The 17,378-nt window shown below is 44.1% G+C and overlaps 1 protein-coding gene across 1 annotated transcript; it reads right to left on the bottom strand.

The window, feature by feature from the left end:
- Positions 1 to 793: 793 nt before the first annotated feature.
- LOC117257195 (zinc finger protein ZXDC) lies at positions 794 to 17,175 on the bottom strand. Its single transcript, XM_033627188.2, has 10 exons — positions 15,114 to 17,175; positions 14,643 to 14,795; positions 11,393 to 11,471; positions 9,252 to 9,382; positions 7,519 to 7,689; positions 5,530 to 6,314; positions 4,027 to 4,111; positions 3,459 to 3,631; positions 3,199 to 3,300; positions 794 to 1,565 (listed from the first exon to the last, which is right to left on the bottom strand). The coding sequence occupies exons 1-10, from the start codon at positions 17,125 to 17,127 to the stop codon at positions 1,479 to 1,481; spliced, it is 3,780 nt and encodes a 1,259-aa protein (XP_033483079.2). The 5' UTR covers positions 17,128 to 17,175; the 3' UTR covers positions 794 to 1,478.
- Positions 17,176 to 17,378: the final 203 nt, after the last annotated feature.

A 17,378-nucleotide genomic window follows, 5' to 3' on the forward strand; every position in this document is an offset into this window, starting at 1 on the left:
TAACCCCCCTTATGGCAACAGCATTCCCAGTAGCAGTGGCCTCCCAGCAGGACAGTGCGTCATGCCACACCACAAAAACTGCCCATGAATGGCCTGAGAAATGTGACAAAGAGCTCAAGGTGTCAGCCTAGCCTCCAAATTCTCCAGATCCCAATCTGATCAAACATTTGTGGGACATGTGAATACCCCACCTCACAACCGACAGGACTCAAAAGATCTGAAACCAACGCCCTGGTGCCAAACACTATAGGATGCCACCCAGAGGTCCTGTGTCTATGCCTTGACAGGTCAGAGCCAAATCTGGTCCAAGGAGCACCCACCGTGGAGCAGGGATACATCTGGAGCACCAGCACATCCCTCAAATGTCAAGTCAGACTGGGATCTGGGGTATCTGGAGGCAAAGTTGACACCTTGAGCTCTTTGTCCCATTCCTGGGCAGTTTCTGTGGTGTGGCATGGTGCATAGTTCTGCTGGGGGGGCACTGCCATCAACAAGTGCTATTGCCATGGGGGGGGGGGGGGGGGGGGGGGGGTCCATTTTGTCTGCAATGGTGTTCGAGTGGGTGGAGCATGTTAAGTAGCATCCACATGAATGCCAGGACCCAAGGTTTCCCCGCAGAACATTGCACGATCAAATCAGAGTTTCCTGCGGCATTCGTAAATCAGGTGTAGGTTTTTAGTACCGAAGATTTTTATATGTAAATCTGTTCACAGATTTACTAACATTTCATGAATGAGACCAAATGTAAACATCTGATATAATTAAAGAAAAAGAAATGAAGCCCCTCCATAAATGGTTTTGATTGTGCTTTGATTCTTTAATTCATCTCTGTGTTTGGCTCTGCCATTCTGTAAACCCACAGCTAAATAATAAATAAACAGATACAACTATTAGAAGAAGGTATTAACTCCTTACATACTGTATAGAAACACATGATCAGGCATATTTTCAACATGGACATACTGCTGCCATAGAAAAATAAATTTAACAAAATCAAAACAGCAACGAATAAAGCAGAGAACCCACCAGTGGAGGAATGCACAGCGTGAGGTGTCTGTAAGGCAACTGGAGCATAGACAGCGCACTGTGTGTGCATGAGTGGCAATGTGGCACCATGGAATAGACACCATTACTATAAAAACCCACAGGACACAGAGGAACAAAGAGCCTCTCACATGTCTCTTTGACACGAGAATGCTCTCAGCTGTGATTTTGGTACAAACTTGACTTAGGAAATAAACACATAATCTTCTCAACAAACAAATCCTCATCTCCTCTTATCAAGGTGCATTATCTGTGGACTCGTATCCACCCCCTTCACAAACTACACCAGTCACATGTCCAAAAAGGCTTTTAAAGTCCAGGGAAAAGATGAGGCAACCGCCTGATGGAGTCAAACATCTCAGAGTGTGTTTGTTGATGTAAACTGTGGACAGTGATGAGGTGCTGGTGACCTTAGACCTGCAGCTCTGTAGTGGTCACTCCAAGTCCTGCAGATTGATTGTGCTGCCTGTGAACTGGGAGTTGTCAGAACCATTGTCGTCCTCCGTCATCACTGAAGGTTCCTGTGAGGAAACAGTCACACAACACAGTTCTCTTAAATCAAAACTAAACTGAAAGAATATATCAGAAATCATTATGCCTCACTCTGCATAGGGCTGGGTGATATGGACAAAAATTCATATGTTGTTATTACTGGCAATACACAGTATATATCTCTGTATTTCCTATGAAATGGGCTTCATATTTAGTTGCAAGTCAAAGCCACATTTGAGATGCTACAAGCAATTAAACAGACTTCAATCCCAATACAGTGCAAAGAAAGATAAACAGCAGGGCTGTGTGTTAACTTTTTGCACATAGCAATGGACCTATAGAGGTTTCAAGGTTTGCAGCGCAGGACACCTTTTACAGTGGATTCCATTTTAGTGTCATACTTCGCAATCCTTCTGTGCTTCCACATTACGTACAACATGGGGCTCTACACATAAGCAGTTTGACCAAGTATGGAGTGTGAACTAGTAGCTGGAGAGCTGCCAGTTGACCTCCTGGGCACTTGCTGAGGTGCCCTTGAGCAAGACACCAAGCAACTGCTCAGCACCTGTCCAAGGCAGCCCCCTCACCTGAACATTTCTCCATTTATGTATAGGTCCTGTTTGTGTGTTTATCTCAGACCTGTGTGTAGATGACAACAGAGTAAAAAAAAAAAAGAATTTTCCCCTCAGGCATTAATAATGTATATCTTCGTCTCATTCATATTATTTTTCCAGGTGTTTATGTATCCATCTGTCTATCTGTGCACAAACTTTATCGACACAATAGTGTTGCAACTTTGCAAGGTAAGAGTCATGAAACTGTACAGGTTTGCAGTTACAATCAAAATTTAAATGAGATAAAAGATGAGCATGATCCAAGCAAGGGGTGGTGTGTCTGTGTCACTGCAGTTACACCTCCAAAACACTGGTCGGCGGTGGGGTTTCTGTGTAGTGCTGTAAAGTTTAGTTGATTCAACACACATTAAACATGGCTAAACAGCAACAACTTCAAACACAAGTACACTGATTAGCTTCACTATATCTAAATGATTCACAGACAAAGCACTTGTCTTTGGCAGGACACATTTGGCCACAAATACAACATGCTAATGTTATTAGCACAGGCCTATGGCATGTTATATTGAATAAATTAGCCTAGCAACCAGCTGAGATGTCCTCCACTCATATGAAGCCAGGATATATCACACACAAGACATAAAATGCTATTTTGTGAGGCTTTATTGTCTTGTTTCTTATATGTGAAATAAAAGTAAATAAAAGCTTCATTTCTATTGAGGGAGATGGTTTTCAGCTTAAAAAAAAAGGCAGGAGGTTTGTGTTGCCATGACGTGGTTACATTTCTGGGGAGGTGCACGTATTCAAGGCAGGAGCTAAATTCGCTTAAGTTGCGGATCACTTTCACAGCTGGAGTGTTTCCAATGCAGGATGATCTCTAGTTTTTCCTACATTTATCACTTTTCATTGTTTAACACCGTTATTTCCATTTGTGGATGTGCCACTTTACATTTTCACAGTTTGATTTGCTACCTAATAAAACCTCATTGTATCTCCATGCGGAGTTGTGTGACTGTTTTTTTTCTAGCTGCTGGCAGTGTTTAAATAAATAAAAGGCATCAGAAATAGCAGATTAAACTTTGCTCACCTGTAGAATGTTGACAGGCAGGTCTGCAGTGAGCTGAGAGTGAGAGCTGGAGGGCTGAGAGCTCAGCTGGAAGGCCAGGTCACCATCACTGGCTGGGTCATCCTGCATTCACATCCATTTTCATCAGCATGTCTTTCCACAACAGTTTCACAATCAGTTTCTTATTATAATTGGGTTCAGTAGGTGGTTATGTAATCATATCTGCAGACACTGTAGTTGGGAAACTAAATGTGTTATAATAAGAAATCTGGGGCTCTCACCTGCAGCAGCTGAATCTGGACATATTGGGCCCCGGTCACAGGGTCACGCAGAGTCAGGCCCCCATTAACTGCTGCAGCTCCTTCACCATATCGAACACCAGAGGGAGCCATCGGTGCAGGAGCTGAGGCTGCCTTCACTCCTTTTGTTTTTCTCTGACTCGATCCTGAACTCCCTGGATCGGTTAAAGAGAACAGCATCATCGCTCACTGTTGTTCCATCACTCTAGTCTCTAGTCTAGTGGTTTTCAAACTTCTTGTGCCCAAGGCACACCAAAGGGCAAGCCAAAATCTCAAGGCACACTTGAATTTACATTTGTGCAAATAGCTTCTACAATGTGTGTTGTCACTCTTATCACGACATAAGACAATAAACATAAGAAGAAAATGTGACAGGTATATTTTGTTTTTTAAAAAATTCATTCATAACTTTTTGTATAGGCCCAGTTGAACATTGCAAGTTATCACAAAATCCCACGGCACACCATTTGAGAATCACTGCTCTAGTCTATGTCTAGTCTGACTGAGGAGGCATTAAAATAGGCCTGAAAGCAGTCCATGTGTCTCTTACCAGAGGAGGCTGACGGACCTCTTTGCTTCTTCTTTTTGGCCAGCTGGATGGCTCTGTAGTCAGTCCTCGCTGAGCCTCCACTCTCCTGACAAACAAAATGGGTACACATAAGTTACTACAAACCATTTGTTTTCATAAGCAAAATATAGGTTTCACAAATCTATAAGTGGGTTAAAACAGCTTTTGCTATAATGTCTAACACTTTTTCTGAGGTGTAAGTGGAAAAAACAGAGAATCAGCTGCTAAATATTATTTCACTTTGTTTTCTCAGACAACTGTCTTAAACTGTGACAGTGATCAAACTGAGCGAGCAAGTGCTAAGCACAACGAGCGCGTAGGGAGAGTCGCGTGCGCTCGTCACAGGCCCGTGCACGCGGATACGGTTTGTAAGCTCGCGGAGCAGAAATAGGCCCTCGCTGTGACAGTTTTCTGCTCGCGGTGACTGTTCTCCGCACTCGTATCACTGGTTTATATCTGGTCAGGTGTTGGCATTTAAACACCATAAAATGAACTCCATTTTATTTTCTTGAGTAGGCTACTTTACTGTCGGCTTGAAAACGAAGCTTAACGCATCCCCTGCCCTCGTCCGCCCCTCCCCCTGTGTCAGAGTCAGAGGAGAGGAGAGAGAAAGTGCGTTGCTGCCCGGGCGTTTGATGAAGTCTCCTGGTTGGCCGGTGATAGATTTTGATGTTGATGTTGCCCAATGACTCCAGAATGTCATCGCATTATTTTTTTCTCAATAGACGCAGATGTCAAAGTCGTGTTGACAGGAAAGAGGCAGAGGAGAAAACCGCAAAATCACCTGGGGCAGTGCAGGCGGGGCATCAAGGCCACTGTGGCCTTAGGGCAGATATTTTTTTTCAAGGGCACAGGGCCAAATTTCTGGTGGAATTCACTTACATTTTAGTGTGCCATCAGCTTATTAATCACATTTTAACCTAAACAAAGACAAGCGTAAAATTTCTAGAAAGGTAAATGTTGCTTTAAATACAAAAAAATTCCCCTGCATTCAGACATCCCTGCATTGCCCTAAACAAGTATTCCATTAATTTAGCTTCACACTCCTATAACACTGTCAGACACATGATGGACAGTATCATGAGTATTAAAATCAACGCAGCATAACCAGAGTAATCAGAGACATAAACTTTTCTATTCAATGCATTCTTGCTAAATGATTGTCAATACCTGGCGCCTACATTACCCACAAGGCAACTCTACTTCCTACAGTGCAACCAGAGACTGGAGTGTGTTGTGCAAGTTGTGGCTAATGTTAGATGAACAACATGCTACTGGGGTCTGAAAAGCTCACTCCACACTTTTTTACTTTTCAAACTTGGCGTCTTCAGAACCAACAGATGCTGACTCAAGTGACATCATACATCACATTTTTCAGACTTCAAACACTTTTTTTTTTTAACATGTAATAGTTCGTCCCAACACCTGCAAACAGAGTTTGGAGCTCCCCTTTAATCTGTGCTGCCTGACAGCATGAGCACTTACCAGGAAGCTGCTTGGTGACACAGCACTGAGTTCCTGGTCCTTCTGTGGGCTGAAGCTGCTGCTGTGACCAGAGAAAACAAACTGGGTGAGGACTTTTCCTCCCTCTTGAGGTCCCAGCACCTCCACACAGCCAAGTAGAGGCCCTGCTCCCGCCTGGCCACCCACCTCCACCACCTTTGAGGGGGAGGCCAGCAGCTCAGCAACAGGGGCCACTGCCAGGGAGGCTGTGGGCTCCACGCTCAGGGCACTGGAGGAGCTGAGTGAGTGTTGCAGAGCAGGGTCCACAGGGGCACCAGCACCCTGCATAGTGAGAGCAGTGAGGGGTCCCAGGGCCTCTGGGGTAACTGTCTGCACATCATCCAGATTTAGAGTGCCCTGTGGGGGCAGGACATCACCCACTGTACCTTCCAGACCATGATGGGGGCCCATGTCAGAACTGGCTGCCAGGATAAGAGGGTCCACAGCTTTGGCCAATGTGCCGCTGGTACCTGTACCCAGTGTAGTACCGACTGAGGAGGGGTCGATGGTGAGGATGCCTGAGCTGACCAAGGAGAGGTCCATGGTGAAGGTGCCATTAGAGCTGCTCCCAGCGATGGGAATTCCCACTCCGATGCCAGCTGTGGGTGCAGTGCCACCAGGCACAGCAGAGAAAAGAGAACTGAGGTCCAAGTTCGTCAGCTGGTCACCCCCGACAATACCAGGCCCTGCAACTGTTGTTGGGGTGGAGCTGATGAGCTCGCTGCTGGGGGTCAGTGTGGGTGTGGTCTCCATCTGGCTAAGAACATCTGGGATGGAGAGGAGGGAGAAGTTTGGAAGTTGTAGGATGAAAATGATTTTCCAAGAAGCATGTAGTTGAAAAAATTCTATATGTTTAGTAAATTTATTCAGTAATTACACTAAGTATCCACCATCAACTTGAAGAGAAAAAGTCATCCTCATTTTAGTAAGGCAAGATGGTTGCACTGGCCATTGAAGTCATACACCCGAGCAGTTATGTCTTAACCCAGTTTGATTATAGGCATGATAACATGGTGCTGTTGTTAATTTGAATAGATAAAAATGTCAGCACTCACAAATATCACATATATCAGTCTTTTAAGATGCACAGCAGTGTCAAAAATGGACGAGTTTCAGCACTTGGCTTTCCTCGGCGTTAATGCTCCGGTGCATTCGAGCTAAATATTGTGCCTGGTGCACGTGTCTTTATGACACTCGTTACCTGGAGAGGTTGGAAGGAGATATACTGTATGCTTCTTCCTCATTTCAAAATCAAAACCCTGAAAAGTGTAGGGTTAACTGGCTAGCTACTAAAAGTACAGGATACTGAATGTATAGACATGCTGTTTTTGCTTTTTAATGATTATAACGCTGGATCAAAACCTACACTGCTGCACAGGAACCAGTGAAGGCATAGGGAAGCATGCCAATATTCAACCAGCTGTGTGTCATGACAGTGTCATGGCTGAAAACAGGAGGTGCTTACGACGTCTTCTAGTTCTGATCGATTTTGTTCGGATGAGTTGATTTGTTCAAATATTTTGACGCTGTGTTCAACCAAGCTGCTGATGAGTTTACGCTAGTCCAACCATCTGTTGTTTGTATAGCCTACATTCCAATCGTACAGTAAAAAAATCGTTTTCCAAAACTTGCCAAAGTTGATGATTTCATCTTGAAACAACCAAGTGCAAGAGGTTATTTCTAGGGGATGTGTGGGTATTGGGACAGGCCCCAACACTTTGCCTTCAAATATTCAGAAAAAAATAAAGAAAAATGATCTCTAATTTTTTTTTAGTTACAGTAACTGTAAGACTCAGATAGTTAGGGCAATTAATAGAAAGTGCAATTAAAACATGTTATCCTAAAAACAATTAATAATCCTGATAAACAGCCGTGATCTCAATAAAGATCACAATAATCAGGATTATCACAATGGCCATAATCGTGCAGCCCTACCCATGGTCAAACAATTCCACCAAATGCATTACTGACCAGGACTGAGGTGGTGGTGTTTGAGCATGTGGCTCTTAAGGCTGCTGCGGGAGGAGAAGTGCTTGGAACAGTTGGCCACAGGACAGCGGGTCCTCAGGGTGCTGGCATCCTGCTTATGCTTCTTGGAGTGGATGTACAGGCTGCTGCGAGCTGAGAACTTGGCATTACAGCCTGAAGAACATAAAGGAGATAAACAGAAAATGCAAAACTACTTAAAGTGAAAATAATCTATTTAACTGCTCTGTATTTAAAAAGGTATACAGTTATAGTGACCAGTTACTGTTTATTAACGCTATCACTGGTAAAAGTGAAAGCCAACTACATTTTGGCGTTTTGCCTCGCTACATTTGTGTATTTTCCGGTGCAGTGTCTGTGATTTTCATAGCTTCCTCTTGGATGCATGCTGGTTACGGTCTGGCACATGGTCTTTAACTTTTTATGAAATCCCGACCTCACCTGCACACTGAGCCAAGTGAGGTCCAGGACTAAGCAAAATAAGAGGAAAATAAGAAACAAGAAGAAAATAAGAACATTCAGGTAGGGGGCAAAGTCTCTGCAGATTGAATATACCACCACATACTGTAATTTGGACACAAGTGATGATTAAGAGGGATTACTTTTTTTTGAGTGTGATGGGAAAATCCTGCATAGTATTAAAAAAACTTTTATTCTCTACATCTTATTTGATTTTTTTTTTTTTTTAAGTGTAACTAGGGATTGGGGCTGGACTACAACTACCAAGAAGAACGGCGATGCCCTATGATCCAACTCACACACAAACTGGTAAACAAACATTCACCTAAAACAATCAGGCAGTTTTGTCTCCCACACATGCAGGGCAGGATTGTACTACACGTATGCTACTGCGGGTCATTTCATTCATCTCACAGACTGACTTAGCGTAGCACGTGCAACATACAGACCGATGTGGCACTGTAGACTAATTAACAGACAGATTAAAAAGACTACCAGTTCTGTGTCTGTATTAGTGTTGCTGGAGAACTTGTAAGTATGTGAGTAGGGTGGAGCTGTGCAGAGTGTGAGAAAGAGAAAGGAGAGATGCACACTGGCATCAAAAAAAAAAAAAAAAAAGGTGTCATGTAATGCAACTTGACCCTATATCGATATAAACGGTATTGACTAAATCTATATCTTGCTTGAAAACATATGGATATATTGTACATAGTCATTATATACATCCAGCCCTATTAGGGATGTCCTGATGAAGTCCTTTTTTTGTCTTCAATCTCGATCCAAATCACTTAATACAGAGTATCCGCAGATACCAAGTTCAGATCTCCATAAAACTACTGCACAGTGCACATGTTAAGTATTTCAAAGTTTTCAAATCAATCGAGTGTACGTGTCTGATAATTAAATAGCTCTGCAATGTCGTAAGGAGGACCTATTTTACTCTTTTTTCAAGTTCAAACTTGTAATATGGGTTTCTACTAGAACATGTTTACATGTTTTAATGTTCAGAAACACTTAATTGTCCTCATACAGTCTGTGCTGGAACACCTGTATTAACCTTCTGTCTGAAACACTCCGTTTAGCTCCTGTCTCTTTAAACCAAAAAAACCCAGTCTGCTGTGACTGGTCAGCATTTCTGGGTCTTGATAAGCCCCGATGCCGACCTCTGAGATCAGACAGGGACATCCTCATGTTTAACTATAAACTTTCTCTCAGCAATAAGTCCTAGTCCTATGATTTGTTTTAGTACCTGTACATACCTTCTGCATGGCACTGGAAGGGCTTGGTGCCCAGATGTGTGATACTGTGACCCTTGAGGTGCTCTGCCCGTGTGAAGGATTTCCCACAACCCTCCTCTGTACAGACAAAGCGACGGTCATCATCATGTTTCCTGATAACACAGAAGACTGTGGTCAGTGAGACACTCACTATAACAGGTGCAATGAAAAGCAAAATCGGTAATACAAACATTCATTGTCAAAACCTAGGAGAACTGCATCAACACCACTATGACAGGGCCCAGACACACCAAACTAATGTAGGAGAACTAGCAGCGACGAGAGCCCCTGCTGCGTCACCTCATGTTGCCGTGTCTTGGCCAATAGTTCCACATGAACACACTAAACTGACGGCCAACAAACATCAGGAAATGTTTCTGCTTAAGAAAAACAGTCTTACCTCATAACAAAGTTTGTTTCGATCTCACTCACTCTCCACTTAAGCTCTTTGTTTACTTTCCTCACTTCCATTTCTCTTCTCTTGAGCAGAGCTTAACTGCCAATCAGAGTGATTTCATTCCCCAACAGGCTCCACTGTGCCGACGCCGACTCAACATGCTAAACTGGCAGAAAAAAGGCCAACTAGTGCCAATGAGGGCAAACGGTGCAGGACAGACCACACCTACAAGGGTGGCTTACACTCTACAATGGCCCGACTTTGTGTACACCTCAATAACGTTGAGGGTCTAAGGACAGAGAGATGTCATATGCTGTGAATAAAACTGAACTGAACTGAATATTCCTCCTCGACTCCTCTATCCTCCATCACTTGACCCAGAAATCGATCCAGCCCCACCATCTTTAAAGACATCTCAATTTCTTAAATTCGCTCAAAGGAGTCGAGGAGAGAGGAGGCTCTCAAAGAAGAGGGAAGTGAGGATACCCTAGTGCAGCCTTCATTGACGATCTTTTCCCGACCAGCACAACCCCCTAATTTGCTATCAGTTATTGATTGGACAGCACAGCCACACAGCTGGTCATACTGATCTGATACAACATAGCATCAGTGGAGTTTCATACCGAGTGAAGACAGATAGATTATCATTCCTGAGTTATACATTTTGTTTTCTGATACACCATCTTGTTAAAAATCTGAATGACAAAAGAACCAAAAACAGCTTTCTGCAATTAAATGAAAGATTTTTCTTTTCACAATCTGTTATTTCCCTCATCAGCTTTTATCATGGAGACAATTAAAGTCACACAGCGTCTGTCTGTCAGCAAAAACCCTTTTTACATCACTGATGGTCATTTCCATTCTGTTAACACATGAGGCTGATCTTTCCTGAGCATCAGATTTGATCAGTAACAGAATTTTAATTTTCCCTTAAACATTTAACCTAATAAATAATTTCCAGTGTTCAAAATATATAATAATTATATTCTGGGTTATTAATTAATGAATTTACGTTCAGAATATCAACAGAAAGACAAATACAAATAATGAATAAATAATATCAATGCAATTTGTTACTCTAAACAGGACACTGTAAAATAAAAAACGCAGGTTGTTATTAATGTGCAGGTGTTTTAATAAAGAGAGAAACACTGTTTCTCTGCTGTCGATAACTGTATGTATATTTATTTCAGGATGCATGAACAGACACAAACTCCATCAAAAGTCTCTACAGCTGTTAATAAAGCCGACCAACAGCTGATCCAGCTGTGATCAGCTGCTGCCGTCATCTCAACTGGACGTAGCTTCACGTGACGCCTTAGAGGAAAAGACGTCTCATTTCTCTTAAGATATATTTCCTCTTCTCACATCTCATCCTGCATCTCTCCCCCACATCTTACGAGGATGGAGCTAAGATGCGAGGAAGAAATGCAAGTGAGAGGAAACGTGGATGTGAGATATGATAATGGGATGAAACCTTTGTCCTACGGACCGACTGTTAGCTTGGGTATATCAGGGCCTTGTGTTAAATGACTTGAATGACAAATCCTGTCTGACAGAAACTGTTCTACTTAATGCAAAATATGTTGTGTGGACCACAAAACCCAGAGCCCCGAGCAATGCCAACTCAGGGTAGCTCTACTCCTTATCTGGCATTAATTGCCAGTAACTGATGATGTCTACCCTGTTAGTAATGATGGGAAAGCAGCTTTTTATAAGCACTTACCGTTTGTGTCTGAGCAACTTAGACATGCTGGTGAAGGACCAGCCACAGCCCTCCGAGTCACAGACAAAAGGCCTCTCACCTGGAAACAAGAAATTAGACATTTATTTACCTGTGCACAGGCTCTATGTCCCAGATCATCAAAATAGATGAGTGGTAACCAGCTAATCTTGGGTTTAACCCAGGCTTTCTGCTATCACAACGCTGGCCCATATTTATACCATGAAACCGATGCTGCGCAGCTAACCTTCTCCAGAGCGGGTTCAGTTTAGAGGATTCAGTATAGGTACATTCTTAGTTTCCAGTGATTTCTTTTGCCACTATAATGTTTTGGAAATATGCAGCATTAACAGCTACTCTCATCTGAAATCAGTGAACAGAGAGCAACACATTTGTAGCATCATGTGATTGAGGAATGACTCATTCTTTATGAAAACAACCTCAAACATCTCTGTGTGCTGAATACTCACTATTGTAGACTTTAAAAGCCAGGTTTTATCAGAACTACTGTGCACTGAACAGGGTTGTGTACCATTCACATTTGAATTAATACCAGTACCCAACGGTATCTTTTTTGGTGTTTTACTTTCTCTGTAATACCAAAAATATAATTTTTGAACAAGCAAGCAGGGGGACATAAAGAGTATAACGCAATTCTGCTTCTCTGCTCTTTTCTACTCACACACAGAGCAAATCTTCTGTTTGTCTGGTTGCTTGTGTGTGTGCCTGCCTCTGGCAATAGCCCCTTTTACACTGCCAGATTTTCCACGAATGTTGGGCCGTTTTGCTGGCCAGCTGTGAGCGTTTATATACACAGAGGCAGACTGGTGAGTTGAGCCGATTTATGAGAAAATTGCCGCCTGACTATTGTCACCTGACTAGCCGCGGCTTCCCTCCCACTGTTTACGTCACATGCTGAGCCACACGTTTTGTTACTTGCTCACGCCCCCCCATTGCCCCAAAAAAGGCACATTCTGTATAAACAAATGTAGGTAGGCGGCATTTTGCCGCACTCCCCGATTTTGTTTTTATACTGCCAATGCTGAAAAAAGACTGATTGGGCTTTCCTGCAAATTTGCACAATTCCTATCTAAAAAGGGCTAATGACACATACTAGGTTATTGCTAAAACAATAAAGACAGGAAAAAAGACCAGACGCCTCCGGCGGCAGAATGGCACTGCAATGACAGTTTTGGCTTGCTGGGAAGTTGCCAAGGCAGCCACGGAGCTCTGCGGTCAGCTTCCTGGATTCTGGGCGTTTCTGCCTCCTGTCTGAAGTTGTACCCGGCAGCTGTGCAGAGCTCTGTTGCCAGCTCCATGGGTGGCTTCAAGGCTCTGGAGTGCTTTGCAGCACTCCTGCCTCTTGTCTAAGCCTGGTGTTTTAGGGATTGGAAGAAAACATTTTCTGTCTACATGCTACAGATGCTGATAGATTCAAAAATTTACCATCCACTCCATAGATTACCATTGTTTTTTGGGCTGGTGAGTGAAACAAATCGAGCTGCCGCTTATACTCCTTTTCAACAATTATGGGCTGGCTTGGTTTGGCTTGGGCCATCAGCCCAGCACGGCAGGGATTTGCATTGCCATTACAACAGGGCTACCCACTTGAGGGTGTGTCTTTAACTGATGACGGCTTGACTTGAGTGATGACGTTTAAAAGCAGTGGGCTGATCGACAGATAAAGTCCCCCCATATTTATGCTGCATTTGTTTTTTCATCACACAGACGGGAAGGTATAAGTTTACTTGTTGAAGGTGAGCTGTTTGCAGAGTTGCAGTAAGAGATTGCTGTCTGCAGCTCGTCATTAAATCTCTAACGGTGGCCTTTTCTGCTTTTACTCTTCCTCGCTGCGGTATTATCAGACTTGCCTTTGCAAAGAAGACCGCTAACAAAGTTCCGCTAATTCAACAATAAACATATTTAATTTCCTATAGATTCTTCACAATCAAAGTCCCCCATTATTTTGTTAAGTAAAAACTTTTATTGTGATGATGCAAAATAAGGAAATGTTAAGTGTTAAAGCAACAGCTTCACACAACTTCTATTACCACTGATAACAAACATGAAACAGTAAAACAAAGCAGATATCGAAAGTAAAAACAGGACGCAGGAGAGAAACTACACTCCAAACCATTGAGATTCAAATTGAAGCTACAAAAGTACTGAGAGCTGAACAAAATGCCTTTCTCTCTGGTCTCCTGCAGACAGAAGTGAGAAGCGTCTTGCAACACACACAGCTTATTTGAGGAGGAGAAGCAGGGTCATTGGGGGTTGGCTGTGGTCTGCAAGATGTCTCCTCTACCCACAGCAGGGTGGTCAGCCCAGCTTTTGGATTTACTCCAGAGAAGGTCAATTTCTGACACTGCTCAGCGTGGCACGGCGCATCTACAATGATAATAGAAATCGGCGCAGCATGGCTTGACTCAGCAAGGCCAAAAGTGACGGTGGAAAAGGCCCGTTAGATATTTTACCAGCATTTGGCTGGTGGCTAATGCTAATTTCCAACTCTGGTTCTCACCCAGATGCACTGTCAGGTACCGAGAACTGGCACTGACAAATTTAATGTGAATCAGTACTCTGCAGTACAAACCTAAATTCAGTTGGTACCCTTAGAAGTACCAAGTTTGGAACCCAACCCGAGCAAAATTTTGCTCTGTTTTTAATTTGTTATTATATAGTTTGTTATGGAGTCTGTGATCTCCCCATGACACTTACAAATGTTTGCATAACTGTGCTTGGATGTTGTTTTATGAGGCTCTGGCGGTTTTCAGTTGTCTCTTTGTCTTTAACGTTATACACGACTCTGCTTTCTCTCGCATGCATCCTTTGTACTTTTCTCTGTGCTGTCTCAAATGCTGATTTAGATTAATCATGTTGCTGCGGGACATGGCAACTTTAACTTTTACACAGCACGCCTTTCTGTTAAACGCCGCCGTACCTGAATCCAAAGTATCGCCATTTAATAGACTTTGCCTTTTTTTGCCACCAACTCAGCCTGTTCATGGTCGTGCTCATGCTCTTTTTCAGCATCTATGGTGGTCACCTGACCATACGTGCTGCACACACCAGGATAGCTTGTGGGCGTGATGTCAACAAACTCTACACACTACAGCAGCGGCAGTCACGTTCACAGGCACACACGTTAACATTCATTTACATTAAATCGCAGCCTTTTATGTGGTTATGTAATCGCACAGTCTGACATCGCGATTGCGATTACATTAATCGTGCAACAGTAGTATCATCTTACCAGTGTGACTTCTCATATGGATTTTGAGACGACAGGCCTTGTCGTACATCTTGTCGCAGCCTGGGTATGTGCAGGTAAAGTGGCCCGTTTCTCTGAAGTGAGTGCGATTATGAGAGAACAGAGCACTGAAGGTGATGAAGGTTTTCTCACAGCCTGCATATGACAGAGGGGAACAAGTAGGAAGACAATGTAAGATGGTCTTTGGAATACAGCATCAGACCGATAGAAAAAGTTAACATGACTGTGATGTGTACAGTTTACTAGCAACACCTTGCGCATTAGCAGCTCTACCTGCTTTGTACAGTTTTAAACTGACTATCTTTTGTGGTAATTTACTTAATATCCAATGTTACCATTACACTGTTGCATATCAGAACATCAGCCAACAACAGATGGCGTAGCTGCATAAGGCTTACGGGGAAACTGTCATGTGATAAATACAAGAAACATCCAACATTTAGCATCTGTTACCTGGGAATTCACACTTGTGGGGCCTCTGTGGTTCAAAGTGGACCCTCTGGTGATTGGTGAGTCGGGTAGCACTGCGAAACCTCTCACTACAGATCTCGCAGATGAAGGCATTATCCTGCTCATGGACTTTAACATGAGCCTTCAGGTTGTACACTGTGGTGAAACGTCGCCCACAGCCTTCAAACTGACAGGTGTGCGGCCGCTGCTTGTCGTGGGACTGAAGATGCCGCTTTAGCTTGTAAGAGGTGGCAAAAGCCCAACCGCAGCCCTCCACAGTGCACTGGTAGGGGCGTGGGTCCTCAGCATGGTTCAGGAGGTGCACCTTAAGTTTCTGTCGTGTATCAAATGTACAGCAGCAGTCCGGTTCAGGGCACCCAAAAGAGGCCGCGGCCTCTTTCTTGGACCTTACTAGCGGTAAAGATTGGAAGTCTCCATTATCAATGTCTGCCACAGTGACTTTGGGGGACGGGGTGACCAGATCAGCCTCTGTCACAGCACACAGCGTCCCTGCCTCCTGCTTGACAATGGAACAGGAATCCAGAGAAGTGCCAAGCTCTGATAGCGAGCAGTCATCCACCAGAGCCAACTCTGAGTCACTCACAGACAAGCCAGGCCTGGGCTCCTCCTGTGGGTTGGATCTGGATACTGCCAGCGTGCTGATCTTCCCGATGGATTTAGTGCCACTGTCATAGTTGAGAAGAACAATATCCTCATGGTCTTTCATGCCTAGGTGCTCCTTTAAGCTGACCATGTCATCCTCTTTGTGTACATATCCCTCTGGTGGGGCAGCGAGAGTCAGTATTCCGTTTTCTATAGTCACTATGATGCTTTGGTTGTTTATTGTAATAGTTCCGGAAAAGGTTTCACCAGCAGGCGGACTTGTGGAGGCCGTGACCGGGGTTGTACTGTCATGCAGCCCCGTTGAGTCTGAAATGAAGTCTGAGGTGTCCATGGCTTCAACGATACCCGAGTTCCCTGAAATCAAGGCACTGCCCTCGTCAATACGGGAGTGCGACGAAAGCTCCCTGACCAGTTTACTTTCATTGTTTTCGGTACAAATCTGGCCACATATCTTATCGCCATATTTGTTTGTCAGAACGACGTCTTCGACAGTGCGGTGATAGCCAGTCTGTTTAGCATTAGCCGCGGCAGAATTGTCGTGTAGTAAACTGAAAACATGGTCGTTTTTTTTCAAGGCCTGGATATCAAGACAGTTCAAGTTGTCATTAGATTCACAGAGAATAACGTCACTGCTACTTCCAACCTCCATGGAGCTACAGGGACTCGCTTTCGACGGCTCCGGTTTTTTACCTTTCATTTTATCGCCGCCGTCTGGGGACACAGTCGGTCGGTGTTTGCTTGCTTCGCCGCTGCCATCCTCTTGAACGACATTAAAAACGACATACAATTCCCGAGTGGTTTTCTCTGCCCTGCTCACCGCGTTGAAGCTCCCCGGTGCAGTAGCGCTGTGGCTGTCTAGCGAGGACTGCTTGAAGGCGCCGTCCTCACGCTGCTGCCGTAAAACTGGAAGCGGTAACGTTAACTGCCGCAGCGGCATCGGTTCCTCTTCCCCTTCAAACAGAGGCAGCGCCATTTGCATTACAGCATCCCCGCTTTCCATCCGGTATTTGCAAGCAGTCCTCACAAACTCCTGCGAACCAAGCAGCACGTTGAGCTCATTTTCCTTCTCTGTGTTCACGTTATGAAGTCTGACATTCGATCTGTTACCCGGTAAAATGGTTTTATCTGTAGGTTGCGGTTTGCTGACAAGAGAACAAGCCGCTCCGCTGCCATTTTCCGCCAGTAGGTGAAACGGTGATGTTCTCGGCCGGGGGTTGTTGTTGTCTTCACTTTTAGGCTCAGGCGACTCCAGTAATCCATCCGCTTCATTTTCAGTGGAAGTAAATCGAGGTATCGACCCTGTCGCTGATACAAATGGAGACGAAATGGTTCTGTGTAGGGCGCCATGTTGAGAGTGATTGTTTTGGGCATCAGAAAGCCCCTGGATTTCCATCTTGGTATCCCTGTAGCAGCGACTCAAGAAAGGCCCGCCCTGGTGGATAGACGCGATCCAGAGAGCCACTACACAGTTTACAGCAGGCCGGGGGCTGCCTTCAGGGCCAGCATGGAAATTCTGCTTAGTCAAGGGCGGATCGACCAACCTTAGCGAAATACACTGAACAAAAATTGAAACACAACACTTTTGTTTTGCTCCCATTTTCACAGTTTAAGTCGAAGGTCTATAACTATTTTTTTTGCACTCAA

Source organism: Epinephelus lanceolatus, chromosome 1 (genome assembly GCF_041903045.1).
Source record: "Epinephelus lanceolatus isolate andai-2023 chromosome 1, ASM4190304v1, whole genome shotgun sequence".
Lineage (NCBI taxonomy): Eukaryota > Metazoa > Chordata > Actinopteri > Perciformes > Serranidae > Epinephelus > Epinephelus lanceolatus.

Coding starts and splice junctions, on each gene's coding strand:
- LOC117257195 (XM_033627188.2), bottom strand. CDS start 17,127: ATGGAAATCCAGGGGCTTTCTGATGCCCAAAACAATCACTCTCAACAT. Junction 11,472..14,642: donor CCATATGAGAAGTCACACTG/GTAAGATGATAC, acceptor TCTTGTTTCCAG/GTGAGAGGCCTTTTGTCTGT. Junction 7,690..9,251: donor CTTCCAGTGCCATGCAGAAG/GTATGTACAGGT, acceptor TATGTTCTTCAG/GCTGTAATGCCAAGTTCTCA.